The sequence below is a fragment of the Bos grunniens genome, chromosome 17, assembly GCF_055505025.1.
Source record: "Bos grunniens cultivar Pamir isolate PY7600 chromosome 17, Bosgru_T2T1.0, whole genome shotgun sequence".
Classification (NCBI taxonomy): domain Eukaryota; kingdom Metazoa; phylum Chordata; class Mammalia; order Artiodactyla; family Bovidae; genus Bos; species Bos grunniens.
In genome coordinates, this window is record NC_141181.1 from 17,076,628 (window position 1) to 17,103,672 (window position 27,045).

The 27,045-nt window shown below is 41.2% G+C and overlaps 1 protein-coding gene across 2 annotated transcripts in view; it reads left to right on the forward strand.

Annotated features, from left to right (window-relative positions):
* The window catches only part of RNF150 (ring finger protein 150), a 273,247-nt gene that overhangs the window by 170,667 nt on the left and 75,535 nt on the right, over positions 1–27,045 (forward strand). For both annotated transcript variants that reach the window (XM_086346604.1, XM_086346605.1), the window contains exons 3-4: positions 17,032–17,103; positions 19,297–19,379. In XM_086346604.1, the coding sequence (XP_086202730.1) occupies positions 17,032–17,103; positions 19,297–19,379 (155 nt within the window). The remainder of the gene's footprint in view (positions 1–17,031; positions 17,104–19,296; positions 19,380–27,045) is intronic.

A 27,045-nucleotide genomic window follows, 5' to 3' on the forward strand; every position in this document is an offset into this window, starting at 1 on the left:
ACCCGGGTTCGAACCCTCAGTCAGGAAGGCCCCTGGAGAAGGAAGTGGCAACCCACTGCAGTATTCTTGTCTGGGAAATCCCACGGACAGAGGAGTCTGGCTGGCTGTAGTCTATGGGGTTGCAAGAATCAGACATGACTAAGCGACTAAACCACCAGACACAAATAAAGGGGGAAAGAGGACAAGAGCTAAGATTATGCTAATTGTATCAGTATAATATGGAAAGAGCCAGAATTTCCTCCTTGAGAACAGAAAGAAACAAAAATAAATAAATAAAATATATTTTGAAAGCAATACATTTTGGAACAGGTAAAGCATACTCTTAGTATAAAATGCAAAAGGTATAACCCAGGTCTCCCACATCACAGGCAGATTCTTTGACATTTGAGCTACCCGGGAAGCCCGACATGGTATACAATGAAGAGTAATTACATTCCCATGTCTGTCCCTCAGTTATGCAGTTTTTCTCTCTGGAATATCTTCTCACCCAAGGAATTTTTTTATGCGCTTGCAAACACTTGTGTGTGTGTGTGTGTCTAAACCAATAAGAGCACATATAAATCTGTACCAATATTTCTCACGTCATCCTAGAGATTAATTCCTATCAACACTCAATCCAAGCTGTCTTCTCATTTCTAATGACTGTATAGGCAGACTTTGGAGATACTGTGGGTTTGATCCCTGACCGCTGCAATGAAGCAAATATCTCAGTAAAGCAAGTCGACAGGAATTTTTTGGTTTCCCAATGCACATAAAATTATGTTTACACTATACTGTAGTCATAACATTATATCCAAAAAAGTGTACATACCTTAATTTTAAATACTGCCTAAAATGCTAACCATTATCTGAATCTTCAGCGCATCATAATCTTTTTGCAATAACATCAAAGATCACTGACCACATATCACCATGACAAATATAGTAATAATAAATGTTTGCAGTATTGTGAGAATTTCCAAAATATGACACAGAGATACAAAGAGCAAATGCTGTCAGAAAAATGGCACCTATAGACTTGCTCAATGCAGCGTTGCCACAAGCCCTCAATTTATAAAATACACAACATCTGTGAAGCACAGCAAAACGAGGTATGCCTGTATAATGTTTTATTTTCTGCATATACTACATTTATTTGTTGCTGCTGCTGCTGCTAAGTCGCTTCAGTCGTGTCCAACTCTGTGCGACCCCATAGACGGCAGCCCACCAGGTTCCGCCATCCCTGGGATTCTCCAGGCAAGAACAGTGGAGTGGGTTGCCATTTCCTTCTCCAAATACATCTATTTAGCCAGCTCCTATCAATGAATGTGTTTTCCCTCACCAAAAAACAAAACCGAGCACACACACACACACAAATGTACATGTGACACAGCGCGTTTGTGAGTGTATCTGTATGGTAAATTCTGAGTGTTATAGCTAAGGCAATAGTATGTGTATTTTACATTATAATGTGCTGTGCTTAGTCGCTCAGTCATGTCCGACTCTTTGCAACCCCATGGACTGTAGCCCATCAGGCTCCTCTGTCCTTGGAATTCTCCAGGCAAGAATACTGGGCTGGGTTGCCATTCCCTTCTCCAGGGGATCTTCCCAACCCAGGGATCAAATTCAGGTCTCCAACATTGTAGGAGGATTCTTTACCATCTGAGGCACCAGGAAAGCCTTTAAACTATAATGGATACTGCCAAATTGTCTGCCAGAAAGGTTGAACCAATTTATACATGAACCAGCAATATAGTAATACTGATACTAATATAAACAACATTCCTCCAGTAGGATATTAATACTGCTTATCCTAACATATGGGGCTTCCCTGGTGGCTCAGAGATGAAGAATCCGCCTGCCAATGAAGGACACGTGGGTTTGATCCCAGGGTCAGGAAGATCCCCTGGAGAAGAAATGACAAGCCATTTCAGCGTTCTTGGCTGAAAAATCCCATGGACAAGGAGCCTGACAAGCTATAGTGCATGGGGTCACAAAGAGTCGAACACAACTTAGTGACTAAACAACAAATACTAACATATACAACAATATACTAATAACAAGCACTGTTTCCAGTATCCTCACTATATAAATGTTACAGCTTTTTTCGTTGTTTGTGATTTAATAAGATAAAAATGGCATCACATGTTTCTGATCACAAGTTCCATTAAATAGAAAAAGTTTTTTTTCTTTGAAATATCTGCTTATATTATTAGACCACTTTTCAGTTGAGTTGTTGGTCACATTGACTGATGTGTATAAGCTCCTTACTGGTCAGAGTAGTTAACTCTTTGTGGCACTGCTACAGATTCCATGTTTTTCTTCTAAACTTATCATTGTCTCTGATGTATCTTTGGGGGTATTACATAACTGAATCTACCAATTTTTTATAGCTCCCAAGTTTTATATCATAAGATCTTCCATAGGCCAAGATTATAGAAAAACAGTATTTCATCCACTGCTTTTTTTTTTTCACTTTGATCATTAAAACTCTAATCTACAGAGAACTTATTTTGACTTAAAGAATCGAGTACAGAGCCAATGTTATTTTTTTTTCAGATTGCCTACTGGTTTTTGTAACTGGTGTTTATTGAATAATTAATCTTTTCCTTTTCATATGCAGAACCTCCCCCATTTAGCATATATTACAGCTCCATATGTGGTTCTGTTTGTACGCTCTATAAAATGTAGCTTTAATCTGTCTTTTCACATTCTGATAGCATACTCTTTTGAATATTTTAGCACCATACTATGCCTCATATCTGTTCATGCTCATCTTCTTTTATTGCTCTGTCTTCGCTTTTTTCATGTGTATTTTTGTATGAATTTAGAATCACTTTAAGCTAGTTTTTTTAATTTATAGAATAATTTAGGAATCTATAACCTAATGATGTTGAATCTTCCTAAGAATGATACATGTTTTCCCTTTAACTATTCTTTTTATTCCCTAATAGCATTTTAAGTATCCTCATTTACTCTTGCACATAAGAAATGTTTATTCCTAGTTCAGTGTATTGCAATTATAAATGAAATCTTTTTAATATGGGAAGACTTTTGATTTTTGTTTATTTTGCACATTACTATAATTTAATAATTCATGTATTCAATAATTTATTATTTAAAATTTTATTATCTTAATAGTGATATTATATAGTATATATTAAATACAGGCATGTTATATGAGCTCTCAATATATTTACATACATAATCTTCTTAATAACCTTATAGTAGATAATTTTATTGTCCCCGTTTTACAGAGAAGGAAACAGAAAGTTTAAATAACTAGCCCAAGGTCACACAGCTAGTTATTATTTAATAGAGACAGCAATTGAACCAATATCACAGCTTCAGAACATATGCTCTTAACCAGTACATTATAGTGTTTGTAATTGTTTGAATTAGTCTACCAGGATTACACTAATAATATGAAGTGAATGATAATATATTACTTCTTTCAAATTTTCAACCTCCTTTTTTCTTCTATTGTCTAACTTCACTGACTTGTGTCTCTAGAACCGACTAAAGTAATAGTGGTAATAGGGAGTGGTAATAGTGAGCATCAGTATTTATGGGAGCATTCTGAGTTTGCTGCTGCTGCTAAGTCGCTTCAGTCGAGTCCAACTCTGTACGACCCCATAGACGGCAGCCCACCCGGTTCCCCCATCCCTGGGATTCTCCAGGCAAGAACACTGGAGTGGGTTGCCATTTCCTTCTCCAATGCATGAAAGTAAAAGAAGTCGCTCAGTTGTGTCTGACTCTTAGCGACCCCATGGACTGCAGCCTACCAGGCTCCTCTGTCCATGGGATTTTCCAGGCAAGAGTACTGGAGTGGGGTGCCATTGCCTTCTCTGATTCTGAGTTTAATGGATTGTTTTTATCATTTCTCAATTTTATTATTTCCCCATGCAGTCTTCTAGGTCGAGATATATATTTAACATGTTATGCAAATGTAAACATAGTCCTATTTTATTCAGAGTTTTAATCAGGAATGTATTTTTAACAAATGCCTTTCAACAGCGATAGTTCTGACTTTTCTCTTTTGATCTATTAATAGTGATTTAAATTAACGGATTTCCTAATATTGAGCCATCTTGAATTTCCAGTACATAACTAATCTTCTAATGTGTGCTGAATTGTTTTGTTCATACCTTATTTAGTACATTATTTACTTTTTACCTTGATATTCGCATGTGAAATTTGCCGGTAGTTTACCTTTTAAATTTGTATTTATGTATGTATCTTTGAGACTGCCAGGGCTTCGTTGCTGTGTGCGGACTTTGTCTATTGCACTTAGTTGGGCGCTCCTCTTCGTTGCAGCACTCTCACTGCAGGCTTCTCACTGTGGTGGCTTCTCTTGTCGTGGAGCACAGCTCTAGGAGCACCGGCTTCAGCAGTTGCAGCAGGCAAGCTCAATAGTCGCAACTCATGGGCTCTGGAGCACTGGCTCAGTATCTGTGATGTCCAGGCTTAGTTGCTTCATGGCATAAGGGATCTTTCCGACCAGGGATCGAACCCGTGTACCCTGCATTGGCAGGCGGATTCTTATCCACTGTGCCACCAGAGAAGTCACGATTTACATTTTGTCATGTTTAGGCAATAGTGCTACTGGTTTTTTAAGAAGAATTTGGAGATTTTGTTCCATTTTCTTTAGTTGGGTTGTAGTGTCCAACATGGCAGTCACTAATCATGTGTGACTATTTAAATTAATTGTAATAAAATTAAATTTAAAATTGTGTTCCTCAGTCATACTAGCTACATTTCCAGTTGCTTCTGGATGGCAGGGCATAGATAGGACATTTTCATCATCATGGAAAGTCCTGTAGGATGGCCTAATTCTAGAACCTTTTAAAGAGTGTTGGAATTAGGTTAAAAGCATCTTCCTGCAATGTGGGAGACCCGGGTTCGATCCCTGGGTCAGGAAGATCCCCTGGAGAAGGAAATGGCAACCAACTCCAGTATTCTTGCCTGGAGAATCCCACGGATGGAGGAGCCTGGTGGGCTACAGTCCATGGGGTCGCAAAGAGTTGGACACGACTGAGCGACATCACTTCACCTCCCTTAATGTATTATAGAGCTTGCTTCCATTATAGTTGGTAAAGAATCCGCCTGCAATGCAGGAGACCCCGGTTCGATTCCTGGTTGGGGAAGATCCCCTGGAGAAGAGATAGACTACCCACTCCAGTATTCTTGGGCTTCCCTTGTGGCTCAACTGGTAAAGAATCCACCTGCAATGCAGAAGACCTAGGTTTGATCCTGGGTTGGGAAGGTCCAACTGGAAAAGGGAAAAGCTACCCACTCCAGTATTCTGGCCTGGAGAATTCCATGAACTATATAGGCCACAGGGTCACAAAGAGTTGGACACAACTGAGCGACTTTTGCTTCACTAACATGTTTTAGATTTTTTGGTAAGCCAATAAATTCAAAGTTTTTTTAGGAGGACAACTCTTTAACTTTCTATTTATTTTATGAAAACTCATCTGTTTAAATTTTCTATAGAATCTGAAACAATTTTTTGAACATTTTTATTGCTTTTTTTGACTCTCAAAATGATGCATGTTTATTCTAAAAATTTTGGCAATCAGAAAAATACTAAAAGAAAACAAATCACTCATCACCCTACTGACTTGTTAACAATTAAGAACATTACCTTCCAGACTTTTAACTCCATATGTATACATATATTCAGTAAATTGTTGTCATATGTGTGTTATAGATGCATGAGATACAGACACACGTGTTAGACATATAAATTTGTGTGGTTTTTTTATTAAATGGTGAACATTTCCTCCATCATTAAGTAATATTTAAAACATGATTTTTAGTAGCTACATAGTAGTCAGGTTCTACCTCCTAAAGCGAGCAAGTTATTTTATGCTTTAGATTTCTAAAGAGGAATATGCTTTCTTTTTTTAGTTATAGTGAGGATTAAATGGCTTAATGTGTCTTATATTTTAAGATCCCTGAGCATAATTACTCACTTACAGAGCTCTCAATGAATGGTATCATTATTACCATCATATAAATTGCATAACCATTACATACAGTTCCAACTTTGATACTTTTACTGAATATTCTTGAACTTAAGTGGATGCATTACTGGTTAGACACAAGGCAGTGAAACTAGATATGGAACAAAAAATAAGTTCAGTTCCACTGGTTCCTCAAGGTTACATTTGAAGAACCTGTACAAATATAAATCAGTTATCACAAAGATACTTACCAGCTGATTCAACAATGATAGAGATGGTACCCCTATCTTTTTGAGTCTAGAGCTAATCCAAGCAGTCTTTGGGAATTTGAGGCAAGGATGAAACTTTTAGTCTTGAATTAGTTGAGTAACTGTTTCCAATGCTAGTTCTCTTTGTGCAGGTAGATATAGATTGCATTTCTGTCTTGACATGTGCAACTCTGTGACGTACGTGAAAAGGAAATTAGAATGGATGGCATGAAGTGGATGAGGTTTAAGTTTTTACTCTGCTCCGTCTTTATTAACTTTCCTTCAATTACAGGATGCTACCTTTGGTTCACTCAGTGAATTTGGATCATGCTGAAAACAGTATTTCTCGATCAAAATAGACATCATACTTTAGCCCTTTTACGAATGAAATAAGGATCTATAATTTCCCTTAGACAAATATTTCTCTTTTGATGGGGAGTGCTTCGTTCCAGTCAACAGAAAGTTACAGCTGTTTGAGCTATAGCTTTAGTAAGCATCAGGTAAACTGAAGTCATTTATTTTTACTGAAGCATTATTGGCCCTTCCAAAAAGAGGAACTCTCAGGTTAGATGTTGACTCACAGTCTAAAATGGACTATCAAAGGCATTAATGTTACATTGGTGAAGTATCTGGCCATTCCAGTATGTAATTAAGAGACTGAACTTGAAGTGGCCAGCAGCACACCTCAGTCTCTGCCTGGCTTGGTGCAGGTCACACTTAGAGGAAAGTCACCATCATCTTCCATGATCATTAGCCCTTTCAGATCATTTCAATATAGCGTCCGATGGAGTAATTGCTAGGTGTTCATTATGGTAGTAGTGTCATTGCAGCGTCTTTAAGATGACGACATGGAAGATTAGGGCCATGACTTGAAATGGAGAGGGAGACTTGACTGGTGTGGCATGTTTCCTAAAGACACTGTACCAAGATGGTGCTAGTGTGTGGTGATAGTTAAAGACACAGCTTTGTAGTCAGATGGGTCTGGACAGCAATCTTTGGCAGTTTCTAGTGGTGTGATCTTGTTTGGGTCCTTACCTTTCTGTGCCTAGATTTCCTCACGTGTAAGCTGGGAATGCCCATAGGTCATCCCCACAGGCTTGATGCAAGGACCCAGTGAAAAAATGCATGTAGGTTATCAGAGAGTTGTTAACAAGATTGCATTTTTTGGACTACAGAAAGGTTTATTGCAGGGCCCGTCAAGGAGAATGGGTGGCTCATGCTCAAAAAAAAACCCAACCTGGGTTGTCTTTAATGAGTAAAGCGTCTCTTAGAAAACAGTATTTCCCTCCCAAATTTAAATAGACAAGTTCTTACATAACTCACATATAGTTAAGTCTGGATAGGGGCTTTGCGTCCCAGGTGACACAGTTTGAAATAAAATGGAATTATTTTTCCGGAGTTATGGGGAAAGGAGGACGTATCCATAGACTACAGAGAAAAAAACCTGGCGTTCTTGGAAAATACCTTCCCATGCAACAGTGTGTTTTAATTCACAATAACACTGTGTACACTGTTTTTAGAAAAAGGCAAAAATAAAAGTGTTCATTTAAAAGTAAGTGTTTGCCACCCCCGCTCCAGACTCTTTGTCAACTTCCCTCCCTCTAGCTCTCCCCAGAGGAAACAAGCCTTAGCACTTCCATTTCTATGCTTCCAGAAGTTTCTGTGTCTATAAATAAGAAAAGTTCCTTTCCACATTTATTATTATACATACACAAGGACTCTGCCTTCACATGGCAATATATTATAGGGACATCACAGGAATACACATAAAAACAGATGTGAGCCCACTTGGAGGACTGCAGGAATCAGGAACAGGTGATGGGTTCGGACTAGAGTAAGCGAGATGGAGAAGCCAGATGGGCATCAAATTAGGGCAATATTTTGAAATTCCGTGGATTTGATGTAGCATATAAACCAGTTATCCTAGTTTATACCTGCTATACTAGCCTTGTGCTTCCCAGATGGCTAGTGATAAAAATCCCACCTGCCAATGCAGGATACAGAAGAGACATAGGTTTAGGCCCTGGGTGGGGAAGAGCCCCTGGAGGAGGATATGGCAACCACTCCAGTATTCTTGCCTGGAGAACCCCATGGACAGAGGAGCCTAGTGAGCAACAGTCCGTAGGGTTGCAAGGAGTCAGACAGGACTGAAGCGACTTGGCACACACGCACATACTAACCTAATTGTTAATAACCCACCCATTTTATTCTCACAAGTGTTCTAGTTTAGATAATAATCATATGGTTATCTTATGTGTGAGGGAAACCGAAGAATCAAGGGTACAATTAGGTCAGTTCCTGCAACATTAACTGAAACAGCAAAAGCAGAAAAAGAGGCCCAGAAGGGCCAGAGAAGCCAGAAATGGGGTATGGAGATAATAAACTGTAGAAGCCAACGCAACGTTGTAAATCAGCTATACTTTAATTTTTAAAAACAAGCAGATACTAAATAAACATTGAAAAAAAGAAGCCTGTTAGATGGAGATGCCTGGTAGGTATTTGATATACAAGCTGAAAATTTAGGAGAGAAGAGGTGGAGGTGGCAATGTAAGGGTTATCTGTGTAGAGATGCCATTTAAATGGTCAGAACAAAGTGAGTGCCTCCTGGAAATGGGCATCCAGAGAAGAGGCCTGAAGACAGCCGGGTATACACTTGGGCCCCAGTCTTTCTCCCTCCATCATATTACTTTTATTTGCTTTATTTTCTTCCCAGTTCTTGTCACTGTTTGAAACCATTTCCTCCTTGCCCTGTACCTTCCCCTGGCCCACAGGCTCTCTTATGGAGTGGAAGCAAGGGTGCTGGTTAGCAGACACCACAGCCTCATGCTCCCTCTGGACCCAGTTCTCCTTGGCTCAGGGTCACTGCTCTGCTGTGGCTTTCACTCATATCGCGTATCTTTGATGAAGCTCTGTCCTCTTTTCTCCAGGACCAGGCTGCTTGGGGACCTTGCCATCAGCCAGCCTGTGGATGCCTGAGTCCAGTGTCTATTTCAGGCTCATGGAGGTGGCTGGACCCCTGTACTCCAGTCCTGAACAAACCCTGTGGCCCGGAAGAGCCCATGAAAGCAGCCCATGAAAGTGTTAGGGTACAGGTTGGCTCGGAGCACACACGGGACCCTTAGGTGGGCTGCTTTTCATAATGTCACATTCCAGCCAACAGAGTCTCAGCTCCGACCAAGCCCAGAGTTCTCTGCTACATAATCAAACATAGACCCAGACATAAATGGGACCCTCTCAGACAGCTAAGTGAGGATCTAGGATACTACCAAGGCTGATGTGTTAGGAGCTGGAACCTTGTAAGGATGAATAGAGTGTTTGCTATCTAACTCTGGTTTTGGAGCAAAGTAGAATCAGAGACTTGGGCAGGGCAGGGTCATGAGACAGAAGGACAGTCCAGTGAAGGGAGAGCGTAGGAATCTTGGGAGTCAGGAACTGGATCTAAATCACAGATACAGGAACAGTGGTCCAGCCCGCCGGGCAGAACAAGGTGAGAGGAAGTGAGGAAATGGTGCGGAGGCACACAAAGCCTTTTCCATCACACTCTGACCTATAAAGTGTGCAAGGATACTCGGGTAAAGGTGGCACGATGGTGTGGGAAGGGGAGATGCAGCCCACCGCCCACTCTCACACATGGAGAACCCCATGAACAGTATGAATGGTTCTATATGATGAAGAAAAATATCTGCTTACTGTTTAGCACATGCCAAGGCTATTTTTAAATGCTAGGCCATGCGTCTCTGTCTCCTCACGAGTCCTCATGATGGCCCTGGGTTGGCACTGTAAGGAAGTAGCACCCTGATGTCACCAGGGTGGGCTTGTACCCGGTGTTGCCCAGATACCTCTCAGATCAGCCCTGAGAGCCCAGGTTCCCACAAAGGCTGCAGATGAGAAACCACACGTATGAGGACTGGAGGCATTGGATATCTGGCCTTTCTACTCATCTATTTGAGAACTGACTGCCTGATATCAGGATCATGGTTTCTATTTTTATTTTATATTGGAATATAGTTGATTAACAACGTTGTGTTGGTTGTAGATATACAGCAACATGGCTCAGTTATCTATTATTTTTCAAGTTCCTTTCCCATTTAGGTTATTATACAATACTGAACAGAGTTCCTGGTGCTATGTGGTAGGTCCTTGTTGGTTATCCTTTTTTTTTTTAAAAACCTTTTTATTTTGCATTGGGGTATAGTGGAAAATTCTGAAAGAGATAGGAATACCAGACCACCTGACCTGCCTCTTGAGAAACCTGTGTGCAGGTCAGGAAGCAACAGTTAGAACTGGACATGGACCAACAGACTGGTTCCAAATGGGAAAAGGAGTACGTCAAGGCTGTATATTGTCACCCTACTTATTTAACTTCTATGCGAGTACATCATGAGAAACGCTGGGTTGGAAAAGCACGAGCTGGAATCAAGATTGCCGGGAGAAGTATCAATAACCTCAGATATGCAGATGACACCACCCTTATGGCAGAAAGTGAAGAGGAACTGAAAAGCCTCTTGATGAAAGTGAAAGTGGAGAGTGAAAAAGTTGGCTTAAAGCTCAACATTCAGAAAAAGAAGATCATGGCATCTGGTCCCATCACTTCATGGGAAATAGATGGGGAAACAGTGGAAACAGTGTCAGACTTTATTTTTCTGGGCTCCAAAATCACTGCAGATGGCAATTGCAGCCATGAAACTAAAAGACACTTACTCCTTGGAAGGAAAGTTATGACCAAACTACATAGCATATTCAAAAGCAGAGACATTACTTTGCCAACAATGGTCCGTCTAGTCAAGGCTATGGTTTTTCCAGTGGTCATGTATGGATGTGAGAGTTGGACTGTGAAGAAAGCTGAGCGCTGAAGAATTGATGCTTTTGAACTGTGGTGTTGGAGAAGACTCTTGAGAGTCCCTTGGACTGCAAGGAGATCCAACCAGTCCATTCTGAAGGAGATCAGTCCTAGATGTTCATTGGAAGGACTGATGCTAAAGCTGAAACTCCAGTACTTTGGCCCCCCCATGCGAAGAGCTGACTCATTGGAAAAGACCCTGATGTTGGGAGGCATTGAGGGCAGGAGGAGAAGGGGACGACAGAGGATGAGATGGCTGGATGGCATCACCGGCTCGATGGATTTGAGTTTGAGTGAACTCCGGGAGTTGGTGATGGACAGGGAGGCCTGGCGTGCTGCAATTCATGGGGTTGCAAAGAGTCGGACACGACTGAGCAACTGAACTGAACTGATAGCTGATTAACAATGTTGTGATAGTTTCAGGTGAACAGAGAAGTGACTCAGCCATATGTATACATGATCCATTCTCCCCCAAACTCCCCTCCCACCCAGGCTGCCACATGACACTGAGCAGAGTTCCCTGTGCTATACTTATGGCCTTATTGATTATCCATTTTAAATATAGCAATGTGTCTATGTCAATCCAAAACTCCCAATCATAGTATTTAGAATTTTAAGGGGACACTAGATGTAATGAATTTGAGAAAAAGAGGTGTTAAGTGATTTTGTTTTCCCCAAGGGCACACAAGCAGGATTTTTATTTCAAGGCAGGGTGGCTTCCAATGACCAAGCTCCCTCCGCAATACAGGTCCTGAGGAGCCCTGAACCACAAGGAGGATCACCCACTCCTCCATCTGTCACAGCAGAAACATGAGGAACGCCCAACCATGCTACTATGTGAAGATTGGCCCTTTGGGGCTTTGGAAATAAAGATTAGTTGCTAGGCCCTTTGTCGTATCTATTTTGAGATTCTCCACCTCAGGGAGCTTCCCAGAGGATGCTAAGGGGTCTTCTTCATTCTACCCACTAATGACCTCTGTGTCCGGGGACCTCTATTTGAACCTTGAGCTGGGGAGCCAGATCCGATACTCTTGATCATGAGCACCAATATGCACCATGGGCCGCCCTCCCCTTCCACCAGGATGTTAAGAAGCCCTGGGTACCTCATTTCCCAGGTGCGCCACTTTGGCTGCTATCCACGGATTCTTACCCTGCTAATAGAAATCCTGAGTGCTGTGTGCTAATTTGCTTCAGTCGTGTCCTACTCTTTTGCAACCCCGTGGACTGTAGCCTGCCTCTGTCCATGCGATTCTCCAGGCAAGAATGCTGGAGTGGGTTGCCATGCCCTCCTCCAAGGAATCTTCCCGACCCAGCGATGGAACCCACGTCTCTTACGTCTTCTGCATTGGCAGGCAGGTTCTTTATTGCTAGCGCCACCTGGGAAGCCCCTTATAGAAACCCTCTGGTGGTAAAGCAAAGCCAGTGGGTAGCATTCCTGCCATCTTTGTGGCCAGTGAGCCTGCCTTGGGCCATGTCCCGGGACTTTGTCTCACTGTCTCCGAGGATATCCCACCTCTAACACAAGAACTGGATCTGCATTCTGAGAACCAAGGGACTTCTAGTAGATAGCAGCTTCTTCAGATATGGGCAGATCAGATAAAGTGAATCAGATTCTTTTTTTGTTTTTTTTTAATAAGCAGTATTGCCTCTGAGGCCAATCCAAGGAAACCAAACCTGTGTTGTATTGTTTTGTGTGTGTGTGTGTGTGTTGTATTGTTTTACCTGAGATCAGGTAATGGCATTCAGCCAAACTTTCTTGAAAGAGCTCCCTCTCCCTGAGAATGGCTTCTTCTATTATTTGCATATGCATGGTCCATGCCCCTTGGGTTTCTTTTGCACATATTGGTGCTGAAGTTTTGTTGGAACCAAAGAAGTAGTGGAATTTAAAACAAACTTGGACTTCACAAGGAAAGAGAAAGGGGAGGGGATAGAAGTGGGCCAGGTGTCTGCCATCAAAGGAGGGTCTGTAGGTGGTGATGCTTCTGTCTCATAAAGGAACAGGAACCAAAGAACAGGAACCAAAATGGTCTCTGATTGATGTTGGCTGGAGGAAGCTCAGAGCCCTCAGGGGACACAGAACAATTCGCAGAGTATTCGGTGAGGTCATTAGCCATTGGTTTGCTCTGTTTCCATAATTCAGGTCTCAAGGGATCTTTGCCTCCCAGTTCTGTTCTGTATGGATGACAGTGATGAGCTGATAAAGCTGGAAACAGCATAAGTTTACATACCGCAGGTTACTAATAAGGGGAACTAAGGCCTGGACTATTTAAGTGACTTGGCCTAAGTCACACAGTGAGTAACAGAAACAGGAGCAAAAGCTGAGTTTCCTAACTCCCAACCATTGCCATTTCCTCTACAACTCTTCCCAGAAAGAAGAACCCTGGGACTTCCCTGGTTGTCCAATGGTTAAGAATCCTCATGCCAATGCAGGGGACACAATGCGATCCCTGATCCGGGAAGATTCCACATGCCGATGGGCATCTAAGCCCATGCACCGCAACTACTGAAGCCCTCGCGCTCTGGAGTCCCTGCTCTGCAACAAGAGAAGCCACTGCAGAAAGAAGCCCACACACCACAGTGAAGAGCAGCCCCCGCTGGCCACAGCTAGAGAAAGCCCACATGCAGCAACGAAGACCCAGCACAGCCAAAATTAAGTAATTCACTTTAAAAAGTGATGATGATTTTATTCCGTGCCACGTGTGCATAAGCAACTGTAAGCCATCACCTTGTGGGTCACCATGGCCGCCAAAATAGTCTGCATCTTTTATCCATCTTTCTAGACAGATGGAGGGGTGATCTACATCACAGAAATTGATTGGACTGGCTGTGCAATGATCTCTGTCCCATCCAGCAGACCTGGGAGGATCATTATTACGTAGGAGAGCAAGTGAGGAAGTGTCAGAGTCAGCCGTGGCCACGTGAGCTTTCACATGGCTGGGACGATTCTGTTTAGGTCTATGATGCCCTCTCTTCACCTAGAACATGAAAACACCTAGTTATTTTTCTGCTTGGTTATGATGGTGATGATAATAATCAATGACTATAAAATATAGCTGTCGGGGAAGAAAAGGGGGGCAGTTACGGTACAGAATTAGCGTTTCCCTGCTGGCTCAGATGGTAAAGAATGTGCCTGCAATGCAGGACACCTGGATTTGATCCCTAGGTCAGGAAGATCTCCTGGAGAAGGGAATGGCAACCTACTCCAGTATTCTTGCTTGTGGAATTCCATGGACAGAGGATCCTGGAGGGCTACAGTCCATGGAATTGCAAAGTCAGACAGACTAAGCACACGATCGATTTATTCAACCCAATGAACTAGGAGGAACATAAGCGCGACTTAATGCTGTGTTTGGCATACTTATTCCTAGTTTTTTCTCACCTTGACTGCATTTCTCTTTATAATCCAGAGAAGGACAAGAGGGGAATGTCTTTATTTTTCTCAATTTCTTAAGTACTTAAGAGCTAGCTAAATTACACATCTTGAGTTGAATTGGAGTCTGTCATTGTTTACCATCCTTGTTGGTATTTATGTCAGACTTTAGTTTTCTAATAAATGGTTCTATGTTTATTTTCCATAAAGCTGTTTATCTTCATTGTTGTCAAGGAACTAATAACCTTGGTAAATATTTTCTTTTACCTTTTTCAATCAAATGATGAGTGCACCTAATTATCAAGATGTCTCAACTCCTGACAGTTTTTAATGAAAGGTGTAATATGATTTGAATCTGGTTGGGCTAGAGAAAATCTGTAGGAGCCCCCTGGAGAAGGGAGAGTAATCCTTACCTGAAACAAAAGGCCCACACAGACCTGAGGTGGTCCCTACGCCATCTATTGGCATCACATCACTGCATTTCTGAGCACCACAAAGGACAGAGTCTGTTTTGTGATGGACTTTGGGTTCCAGTCTCTAGATTCTCTCTTCAGACTCTGTGTAAGACTTGTTTTGAGCACAGCCTATAGACTTCCCACTCACTGATACTCAGTGCAGTTAAAAACCCAAAGATTTAAGAGATCAACTGCGGAAGTAACAACTGCCTTATTTGGGCCATTTTATTAAGAATGTTTGTGTCTTTCTCTGATTAGTTTGCATTTTAGAAATCCAAACTAGTTGTTTGAAAATTGTTGAAAATGAGACAGTGGTTTTCATCCAGAAGTCAGTATTCCTGATTTTCATGTCACTTGAGAAGAAATGGAAACATGCTTATATTGACAAGGTTTGGCTGCCTGCAAATGGTCATAGCATTTTTTAAAACTTTACAGCACTTTTCCTTTTATTTTGTCAGTCCAGAACTCCTATAGAAAAAAAAAAAAAAAAAAAAAAAACCTAGTTCTACCAGGTCCCTTAGTTATCATCTGTATCTCAGAAGCTGGTTTTCCATATTTTCCAGCTGTCTAGATCATCTCTTCTTCCCCTTTGAAGTGCAGACTTTATATCCTTCATCAATCTCTGCCGAAATATGATCCTTTTTCTCCTCAAAAGACATATATGTAAGTTTTGCTTACCTGTCCTAACTCTGTGATATTAAACAGTTTACTTAAGTCCCAGTTCATTCTATAAAATAATGTTTTTCTCATGGGGTTGTTGTAAGGGAAAGCTGATATTGTATATAAAGTTTTAGCATGGTACTTAGGATATGTTAACTGTTCATCACATGCTCAGTTGCTCAGTCATGTCTGGCTCTTTGCAACCCCAAAGACTGTAGCCTGCCAGGCTCCTCTGTCCGTGGGATTTCCCAGGCAAGAGTCCTGGAGTGGGTAGCCATTTCCTCCTCCAGGGGATCTTCCTGACCCAGGGATTGAACCCATGTTTCCTGCTTTGCCAGGCAGATTCTGTACCACTGAGTCACCAGGGTAGTATGTGCTAATTTAAAGAAAAGAGAGAAGTTTGAGTGTTATTTCAAAAGGCACAAAGTTAGTGAAAACAAGTAATTATTCTGTTTAAATGTTTGCCCCATTTATCTTAGTCCTTCAAGTATGTTTCACTGCTGCAAACGCACATCTGTCACAAACTAGAAGATAACAATATGTGGAAAATTCATGAGCATACAAGCAAACTGATTTTTTTCCTTGAAAGATTAAAACATAATTCTCCCTCCATCTTCTCCCTCTCCCACTCTTCCAAATTGCTCTATCGTTGCATTACTGCAGGGGTCATTAGGATAGTAACTTTCTCTATTAAAAAAAAAAAAGAATACATAATACATTGTTTCTTAACATGAGTGATGGTAGTTACTCAGGTGTTCACTTTATAATTATTAGCTAACTGAGTATGTACGCTTTATGTATCTTCCTATGTGTATACTCACACACACAATGGAGATGAAATTGGCATGTAAGAAAGTGATGGGATAGAATTTGTTGTTGTTCAGTCACTAAGTCGTGTCTGACTCTGTGACCCCATGGACTGCAGCACGCCAGGCTTCCCTGTCTTTCACTATCTCCCGGAGTTTGCTCAGATTCGTGTCCGTTGAGTCGATGATGCTAGATAGAATAGTACAAACCAAATATAAGTCTAGGTTGGATATATACATAGCAAAGCAAACTGCTTAAAATTCCAAATTGAAAGGAATATGAAAGCAATAAACCCTGATTTTGAACAAAAGATGAAAACTATTCCAACTACTCCAGACTGGCTATCTCCATGTCACAAACTGAGTGGCTAGAGTGGGGCAGATTATGGAACTTTTCTTCTTCTCTGCATGGATACAACCTGCACTGGAGTCGCTGTGGGACAGAATCTTCCCATGTCATCTTCCGTTTGCTTAACATCAGGCATGAAGAGCTTCTCTCGATGACTGAACTCTTTAATAGACCACAGTGAGCCAAGCCACTCTGCACAGAGGTCACTGCCCCATCTCCTCCAGCCATCTTTGTTAACATTCCTGCCACTTGTGCATGATTTCAGAGATAGCTGCCATGGTTTACTGAATGCTATCAGACACGAAGTTAAGAATGAGAAGTCTTTATTACTAACAAGCAGCTTTTGGTTTTTCAGCGTCGACTGGGAGATGCAGCAAAGAAAGCAATCAGCAAGCTCCAGGTCAGGACCATTAAGAAGGGCGACAAGGTAACAGCCTCTTTTCTTTTTGTTGTTGCTATTGTTCAGTTGCTAAAGTCATGTCTGACTGTTTGCGACCCAGCAGACTACAGCATGCCAGGCTTCCCTGTCCTTCACTATTTCCCGGAGTTTGCTCAAACTCATGACCACTGAGTTGATGGTGATGCTGTCCAACCAGATCATCCTCTGTCACCCCCTTTTCCTCCTGCCCTCAATCTTTCCCAGCATCAGGGTCTTTTCCAATGAGTTGGCTCTTTGCATCAGGTGGCCAAAGTATTGGAGCTTCAGTTTCAGCATCAGTTCTTCCAATGAATATTCAGAGTTGGATTTCCTTTGGGACTGATATGTTTGATCTTCTTGCAGTCCAAGGGACTCTCAAGAGTGTTCCCCAACCCCACAGTTCAGAAGCGTCAATTCTTTGGTGCTCAGCCTTCTTTATGGTCCAACTCTCACATCTGTATATGACTGCTGGAAAAGCCATAGCTTTGGCTATATGGACCTTTGTTGGCAAAGTCTTTTCTTTTTGATGAGGAGCTATTTAAAGCTTCTGAGTTTCCTAGCAACCAATGTAGATAAGAAGATGAGGAAGGGAAATACATGCTAATAGTTTTCCTATAAGCATCTGTTATTATGCCCACTGTTATTAAATATAATTTAAGGCAGTTTGTAAAATGCATGCAATGGGACCGTAAAGTCATTGGAGAAAAAATATGAGAAATTAAGTAAATTTAGGAAAAGTAGATAAAACCAGGATGAAATAGTACACAGATTCATTACCTGAAATGAAAAGCAGACATGGGTCCAAAATTTAGGTTGGGGCTTTCTGGCAGCCAGTGCAAAGGAGAAAATATTCAATATTCAAACGAATCTGAGTACCTTATTCCAGTGTCCCACTAGATAAAAATGAAATGCCTGTTCCTGGAATTATGACTTAAGAAAATTTTTCCATGAATCCTTGCACGAAAAGCATTTTTAGGTGCTAAGTGATGTATACCACTTAAGTCTGCAGTTAATGCTGATGGCTCAGTGGTAAAGAATCTAACGCAATGCAGGAGACGTGGGCTCAGTCCCTGGGTCAGGAAGATCCACTGGAGAAGGAAATGGCAACTCACTTCAGTATTCTTGCCTGGAGAATTCCATGAACAGAGGAGCCTGGCAGGCTACAGTTGGGGTCACAAAGAGTCAGACATGATTTAGCAACTGCTGTTGCTGCTACGTCGCTTCAGTCGTGTCCGACTCTAACTAAGCAACGATAAAAAAAAGTGCAAGAAGCGTATTTAGTCCCCCTGAAACCGAGTTTCCAGAACCCCAAAGTTATAACAGCAGAACTCATTCCAGGACAGTCATTCTAGAACTCTCTAGCTGTAGGATGATGACATAAAGCCAAAAGCAGAAGCATGTCCTAAGGAAGGACCACGATGCAAGCTGGTCAGGGCCCACAGACCTCTAAAGACCTCTGTTCTCCCCAGGAGAATTTTTTCCCCCAGGAGAAATTTTAGAGCAGTGGATTGCAGTCCATGAATGTGGGGCTCCTTGAGCCACTGTAAGAGATTCACAGCTCTACTTGTATTTGAGGTGTTGTCTCTAGTGTGAATAATTGATTTGTCTCACTAATTAGGTACTACTGGTTTTCAGCTATATAAAAATACCTTTGAGCTTAATAGGATAAAATTCATTTTAAAAGCATCACTCAATTTAAAGCATATTTTTTCAGTACTTGTTTTCTCCTCAAACGGAATAATAAAAGAACAAGGACTGTTACACAAGTAACGTATTACAGGGTGTTGAAAGAGATTTAAGTATTTGAAAAGAAAGCTGGAACCACTATTTTAGAGTTGTATACATTAGATTCCCGAGGAATGATAGATTAAATATCATTTTGATGAGTCCCCATGAATAGCATTTCTCTCATCCTTGAGACTTTGCTATGTCACCTCTGATTATAATAAGTAGCATGATTAGTAACGGTACATTAAAAAACGATTTCCTTGTCAAAGCTCTTGCTGTGGAACCAGGAAACAAAAAATGGAGGTTGGAAGGACTAGAAACTGAACCAGTGCATAATAAATTATGGATTAAGACAGCCAGCTTCGAGAGAGTCAGAAGCCCTGCTCCAGGCAAGCTCTCCTTTGGCTTGTTGCTTGTGTGTTTACAGAAGCTGAAGCTCGCAAAGCAGGCTCATCTGTGCTTTCTGTGTTGCAGGAAATGGAGCCGGATTTTGACAACTGTGCCGTTTGTATTGAGGGGTACAAGCCCAACGATATCGTCCGGATCTTGCCCTGCCGGTGAGTGGCTAGCTGCCTGCTTCTGACGGGGGCCTGTGTGGAGAGTGTCTGCTGGCCTCTCTGGTTCCGACCTGCTTGGCCTAGCCCTGCAAGGTCAGTCTGCCCAAACACTGCTGGGGTTCAGGAAGAAACAACCTTGATTCGTTTCATATAACCTTTCTCCTTGGAAACATTCTGTCTTGTGAAATTAGCACTGTTTTCCCATCCTCTTCATACCAAACTAAGGCTCTGTGACCTAGAACCTCATGATGCACAGTTGGACCATGTAGCTCCAAGTTCAAGTTTTTCTTAACAGCAGACCTGTAATACTCAAAATCATCCCCGCTTTTACAGTGCTATTTCATTAAAATAATAAACTCTTAAAAATGTCTTCTGGGTGATCATGAAGGGATCAGCAACCAGACTATAGTCAGGAGTGGGCAGGAAGCCAAAGGCAGATTTCCTTTTCCTTTATTTTTTGTTGACAAAAAGAGAATGTGACAGTAACCCCCACACTTCTAGGATCTAGGGTAGAATGTCAACAGATGTAGTTGGAAAACTGCCTGGGTGATTCTCATAGAACTCTAGTCCTTCTCTAGATTCTTTTTATACAATTCAAATTAAATAAACTTAAATACTTCGACAAAATATCTTAAAGTTGCTTAAAGCTTCTTTAGTGTTTTTGCATCTATGCAAGTGTCCTAAAAATATAAATTAAATTCTGCCTTAGAGAAATATTCTTCTCTTAGAAATCCTGCCTTTAAAAATTCTCAGAGTATTTAAGTAACTAAAGTAGAAAACAGATACCACCAAGATATAAAACAATTCATTTGGTCATAAAACAATGCAATGCTAAGAACTATTTATTAGAAACACAAAAGAAATCATGCCTTAGAGGAATGAGTTTAATAATCCCCAAATGACAGAGAAGTGACAAAAAGGAACAAGATACTCAAATAGATGCACGCACTCCAAGGGGAGTGAATGGGCTTGAAATGCTCTCATGCAAATTGATCAGTAGGAAAACAGGCCTGTGGAAAGTGCACTCTGGTGGCCCCAGCTGAAGCCTTCAAGCGGGATTCGCTTTTCTTAGAGATGCTTGACCGTCTCTAGAACAAATCATAAACTGGGATACATCAATACTTGGCAACGTCCTTCATATGAGGGTACTATAGATAAGTTCTCTCCCTAGACATTATACTTGGTATTTGCTTGGTGATTTCTGAAACGCTGGCCAAGAATGGTGATAAGTGAACTGCAGAGAGCCTCTCCAGATAGTATCGTTCCTCTCTGCGGTATTTTATTAGGAGTTTTATAAAGCCTCCTAGCTATAGGCAAGGAAAGTACTTGCTTTTACTTTCCTTTGGAGATGGCTTAGCGCCCTGTGAGGCTCCTACTAATAAAAAATAGCCGAATGACTGCCGCCAAGTCCTGCCTGAAGGTCACGGTGCATAGTGGGGCACTGCCCAAGACCTCGCCTCAGACAGTGCTAGGAAAACCAGCTCTCTATGAAAAAAAAAAAAAAAAAAAAATAGCCAAAGCTAAAATTAAAGGTCAGTGTCATCTTTTCCCTGAATATCGAAAGAACTTTACAAATGTAATTAAGAAAATCTGTTTTAAGGACATCTTTAGGCTTACTTTAGCTCCGTCATTCATATTTTATAAAACAGCTTGTTCACTGAGGGCTCTTTCATGAGTATATTTCATGTGACTGCATATAATTGCTAGAGGCTACATAATATCCAGGTCATAAATGTACCACAGTGTAATTTACCATCCTCCTGTTGTGGACCATTTGGCTGATTTCAGTTTTTAATTATGACAAATTACATTGCTTTAGCAGTATTTAGATGGCTGTAGTATATTTTTCCAGATCTCCTTTTATAGGATTTTTGTGGAAATATTAACCAAGACAAAAATAGCACTTTAATATTTGTCACACACACACAAATCTTTAGGAACTTTCATTTTATTTATGCTAGCTCTTGCTCCAGCACATTCATAGTGGCTCACAAGGTAAAGAATCCGCCGGCAATGCAGGAGACCCGGGTTCAATCCCTCAGTCGGGAAGATCCCCTGGAGAAGGAAATGGCAGCCCACTCCAGTACTCTTGCCTAGAAAATTCCATGGATGGAAGAGCTTGGTGGGCTACAGTCCATGGGGTCGCAAAGAGTCAGACAGGACTGAGCGACTTCACTTTCTTTCTTTCACGTTCTTGCCCCAGGTCAGTTCAGTTTGGCCTCAGGCTCCTCTTTATTGAGTCATCATTTGTTTCTCCGCTCATTCCTTGATTCTTTCTGCTTCAAGTTCCTCACTGTCCATCTGTCTTTATTCCTTCCTGTGGGCCCTGCTTTAAATAACAAAAAAAAAAACCACGCAGGTTATAGTTAGTGTTTGATCTTAGAGGAGCCACCCAGTCCTACTCTTTGAAGCGCTCTTGCAATTTTTCCATGCGGCTTTTAAAATCAAGATATTTTTATGCCTGTTGCTGGTCTCTGCCAGACAGTTTGCACTAATGGATGTTATCAAACAAATGCACTGGCATTTGCTTTTTGCTAGATAATTTCCTCTGGGGCATTATTAAGCCTTTGCTCCTATGAACCTCGTAGACTCTCTTTCCCATTATTTCCAGGCTGACTCATCCACAGAATTCTTTGCATCTCCTTGGAATGAAAACTGTTTTAAAAATGTTCCAGCATATTGTCTCTCTTCTCTCCCCCTCTTTATCGTGGCCTCCTAATTCCTGACATGCTGGGCGCCTCTTCCCTATGGTTACCATGCACGGAGTCTTGCCAAATCACGCATCACTTGCGCCGTGACTTTTGCAAGATCATCCTCTTGACTGTGTCTCTTTTAAAGGCACTTGCACAATTAGGATGAATTAATAAGTGATTCTTCCTCTTTGTAGTCATGGTAATTGTTCAAGTTAAATTGTGCACATCTTCATGGACTACTTCTTCCCCTTTGTTCTTTCTAAGTCGGGTCCTTCTCTAGCGCTTGAAGGCAAGCCTATCCGTGGGGTGAGCCTAGACACACACATTTAATGTGAGGGAGGGACCCACAGCCGCACACAGAACACCTCAGGTCTAACTTTTGAGGTTTGGAGTTGATCCTAATATACCACTAAGATATTTTCCAAGGAACTCCAGTTTTGCTGTAGCATACCTATGCCAAAGCATACAATTCACTGTATTTTTAGGCTGGCTTTTGTGACTCAGGTTTGAACTTGCAGTTATGATTTTTAGCCACAAAGGAGATCTTACTGAAGTTCTGTTGCCTTCTCTTGTCCAGAGAATAAGCTGGGCTTTCTGAGTCTTCCGTGGCTTTTATCCTATGGTGTCTGAACTGTCCTTCAATGGTTATTCATCTCAATCTATTTAACTACCCAATTGCAAATGCAGTGTTTCAGAAAGAGCATGATCTCCTTGGGCAGAGCAAAAGTCCCTGTTTGCCAGTTTTTTAAAGAACAAAGCAGAATTTCCCTTGTGGTCCAGTGGCGAAGACTCCACCCTTCCAGTGCAGGGTTAAAGCCCTGGTGAGGGAACTAGGATCCCACACAAGGCAAAAAAAAAAAAAAAGATTAAAAATAAAAAATAAAAACAAAGCAATGTACGCATGCTTTCTCTAAGTTGCCTATACAGTCCTTTCCTATTGCTATTTTACTGCTAAAAGCATTGTCACTAATTTGGGAAGATATTCGTTTCATCTACTGTCTTTCCCTTTGTTTGCAAACTCTGCCCTACAATTCAAGAAAAATTATAAAGCTCCTTGGCAATAAGCAGACCCTTGCCATATTCTTTTTAGTACCTAAATGCTTTATTTGAAACAACAAACATTTCTTTTGTAGCAACTGTTTACCAGGAATAGCGTGAAGTACCAGAAATGAAAAGATGGATGGCATGGTCCCTGCTTGAAAGGGAGTCAGGCTAGTGAGAGAGAGGTGGGGATTTAACTAACTGGTCACAGCACAGAGGATCATATACACAACAATAATAATAAAACAAATTAAAAATCTGGAGGAACTAGTACCAGGCACAGGAAGTTAAGAAAGGCTCTGTAGATTTAAAGGGGCTTCCCTGATGGCTCAGTCAGTAAAGAATCCACCTGCAATGCAGGAGACATGGGTTCAATCCCTGGGTTAGGAAGATCCCCTGGAGGAGGAAACGGCAACCCACTCCAGTATTCTCGCCTGAAGAATCCCATGGACAGAGGAGACTGGTGGGGTCTCCTATATAGTCCATGGGGTCGCACAGAGTCAGACACGACTGAGCACAGCACAGCACAGAAACAAATATGTCTTCATATTTTCTAACCATGATTGTTTTGCCCATTACATCCTCATTTTAGAAAATTTGTCAAAGGATAAATATTTAATCATCTGTGTAACTTCCTCATACAGGGATCCACTGCTGACACTTTTATCATTTCCTTTTATTTCCTATGCCTGTTTTGTGCAAGTTTGACATACTGCCGTCAACAGCAATTAATATCCTGCTCTTTCAGTGCTTCCCTTGTGGCTCAGCTGGTAAAGAATCCACCTGCAATGTGGAAGACCTGGGTTTGATCCCTGGGTTGGGAAGATCCCCTGGAGAAGGGAAAGGCTACCCACTCCAGCATCCTGGCCTGGAGAATTCCATGAGCTGTATAGTCTGTGGGGCTGAAAAAAATCGGACACGACTGAGCGACTTTCACTTTCACTTTCTCTTTTAATATCCTGCTGTTTTCACTTAGCATTGAAAGAATTTGCTAGAAGTAGTACTAAGTTCTCTGTGGCTCATTTTGACCTTCCAACTCCATAGGCAGAAGCTGATCAAAATCTGAGTTGAATAAATCAACCAAACACCCTGAATGTTGGCTCTTACTCCTCAAGAATCAGGGCCACTTTGTGAGCCCATCAGAATTGTCCACTGAGGTAAAACCTGAGTGTGTCCTAACTCCCTTCATCTCATTTCTTAGTAACCCATCGATGAGCTATTCACGTCTCGTCATCCCAGCCCCTGAGAGAGAAAAGCAGTTTAGCCTAGACAGACAATAGAGTTTGTCTGGATAATAATGGCCCATGGAGGCTGTGTGTCTTGCTGGCTTATTATTGTCACAGTTGGATTACAAATAAAATCCTCTAAAACCCAAGTTAATATCTTAGATAGCTGCGCCTCAAGCATTTAACCAGTTCGTACACAAAATGTACTTAACCGATTGCCTTCTGTAGTTACGATTTGTAGATGGTGCTTCCTGGAGGCTTCTGTAGGAGGCGCTGTTGTCAATACTCCCAGCACTTTTTCTAGGGTCTTTGTATTTTGAAGCCAGGGAACGAGGTCGGTGAGCGGCTCTGCAGGTCCATGGCTTGTTGGACTCCTCAGTCTTCACAATAGGATTGTTTTGTCCTGAACAAGCTCACCCGTTAGAGATTTCTGGAAGGGAGTGTGTATGTATGCATGTGGTAAAATATATGTAGCATACAATTGATCATTTTAGCCATTTTTTAATGAGATTTATTTATTTTTAAATAAATAAAAAGGAGGATAATTGTGGATATAAGTTAAAAGGAGGATATTTGGAGGATAATTGTTTTACAGTGTTATGTTGCTTTCTGCCAAATATCAACATGAATCAGCCATAGGTACACCTATGTCACCTCCCTCTTGAACCTCCCCCACCATTTGAACCATTTTTAAGTTTATATTTCAGTGGATTACAGCACAGCCATCAGCACATTCATCTCCACAAGAACTTCATCTTTCCAAACTGAAAGTCTGTAGCCGTTAAACATTAATAACATTATTAACTCTCCATTCCCCCAGTCTGGAGTTGTGTGTGTGTGTGTGTATGTGTGTGTTTTAATTTAGGCTTGATTTTTATTAACAGAAGACAATGTCCATGGACAAATTAGATTTTAACTCAAGAATCTAATTTAAGTTGCTTAGCTAAAAATTGATTTTTATATATTCAATTCAAAAATGGATGGTGAATGATAATTCTGCGTATTTCTGGTACTGTTATTAGTGCTATTTGTTGTGGTTTGGTTGCTCAGTTGTGTCTGACTCTTTGTGACCCCATGGAATGTAGCCCGCCAGGCTCCTTTCTCCATGGGATTCTCCAGGCAAGAATACAGGGGTGGGTTGCTATTTCCTTCTCCAGAGGATCTTCCCAACCCAGGGATTGAATTTGTGTCTCCTGCATTGGCAGGCAAATTCTTTACCACTGAACCACCTGGGAAGCCCCGTTATTACTATTATTACAATACTAATATGATGCTACTCTTATTATTAGAACTGTTACTGTTCCTCTTACTATTACTGACATCGTTACCACCATCCATTCTTCTCTGGCTTTCTGCAATAGCCTTCTCCCTGATCTCCCTACTTCTACTCCTGCCCCTTAATCATTCATTCTGATGTCTGTTTTTTATTATCCAGCTAGATTAACTGGACCTTGGGTACTTTTTTAGTGAGTACAAATTTAAACTCATTAAGTGTATCAGAAGTATGACTTTAAAATTATACTGAAGTATAATTCTGTCTTCTGTTTCTCTCAAAAGGATTTCTGTAACAAAGTAAATTCACAGAAAATTAAGAAGGTACACTATCTCATATTCGCTTTTTACAAGAGAGTGAACTAGTGCAATTGCCACTGATTTTTTCAGGAATTACTGTAAGAAGCAATCTTAGGAATTTTGCCATTGTAGCTGTTGTTAGGATTTTCTACTCTGATTTCATTGTGAGGACTCGCCAGAGCAGTTCACACATATAATACCTACCTTTTTCCTGAATGGGAGAATGTTTTTATGCTGTGGATACAAAATTGTGCTATTTTTCAGATTTTTTTCCCTGTTTCGTTGATAGAAAGCCAACAGCCAAATCTGTAGTCCATCCCATAGCCAAAAGGGATTTTTTAGCTTCATCCCTGAGTCTGTTTTATGTTTCTATTCTTATTTTTCTTTCTTCTGCTTTTTTTTTTTTCGGCATCCCTTTGGATATCTGCATCTCTCCAGTCACCTTAAGTCCTTTCTACAATAAACATTTTCCACGTGTTTAAAACTTTCTCAGTGTCATTTTTAATTGATATATAATATCCCCTGTGCTGTAATTTGACTGTTTTTGGACAGTTATGTCATTTCCTCCTCCATACCCACGTACTTCTTTTGCTGTTACAAATAAGGCTGTGATAAATAGCTATGTGTGTGTGGACCTTAGTTACATTTCAGATCATTTCTTTGTTTCTAAGGTTACAAATTCAAATTGCCTGGTTGCTTTCCAGAAAGTGGTACTGAAGGAATGTTCCAGTCAGTCAAAGATAAGAAGACTACTCCAAGTAATATCCTAGAATTGTCAGAATATAATGCACATGTCAGACTTGCCACGTGGCTCAGTGGTAAAGAACTCGCCAGCCAATGCAGGAGACATGGGTTCAATCCCTGGGTCGGGAATATCCCCTGGAGTAGGAAATGGAACCCACGTCGATATTCTTGCCTCAAAATTCCATGAACAGAGAAGCCTAGTGGGCCACAGTCCTTGGCGTCACAAAGACCTGGACGTGAATGACTGAGCAACTAAACACATACAGACACACACACACACACATACAACACCCATGTCAGGATAATGGTGGAGAGATAGGCCAGTCCAGATCACTTGGGACCTGAATGCTGAGGAGCCAGGGTTAAAGCCGACTTCTGAGGTACCTGCTG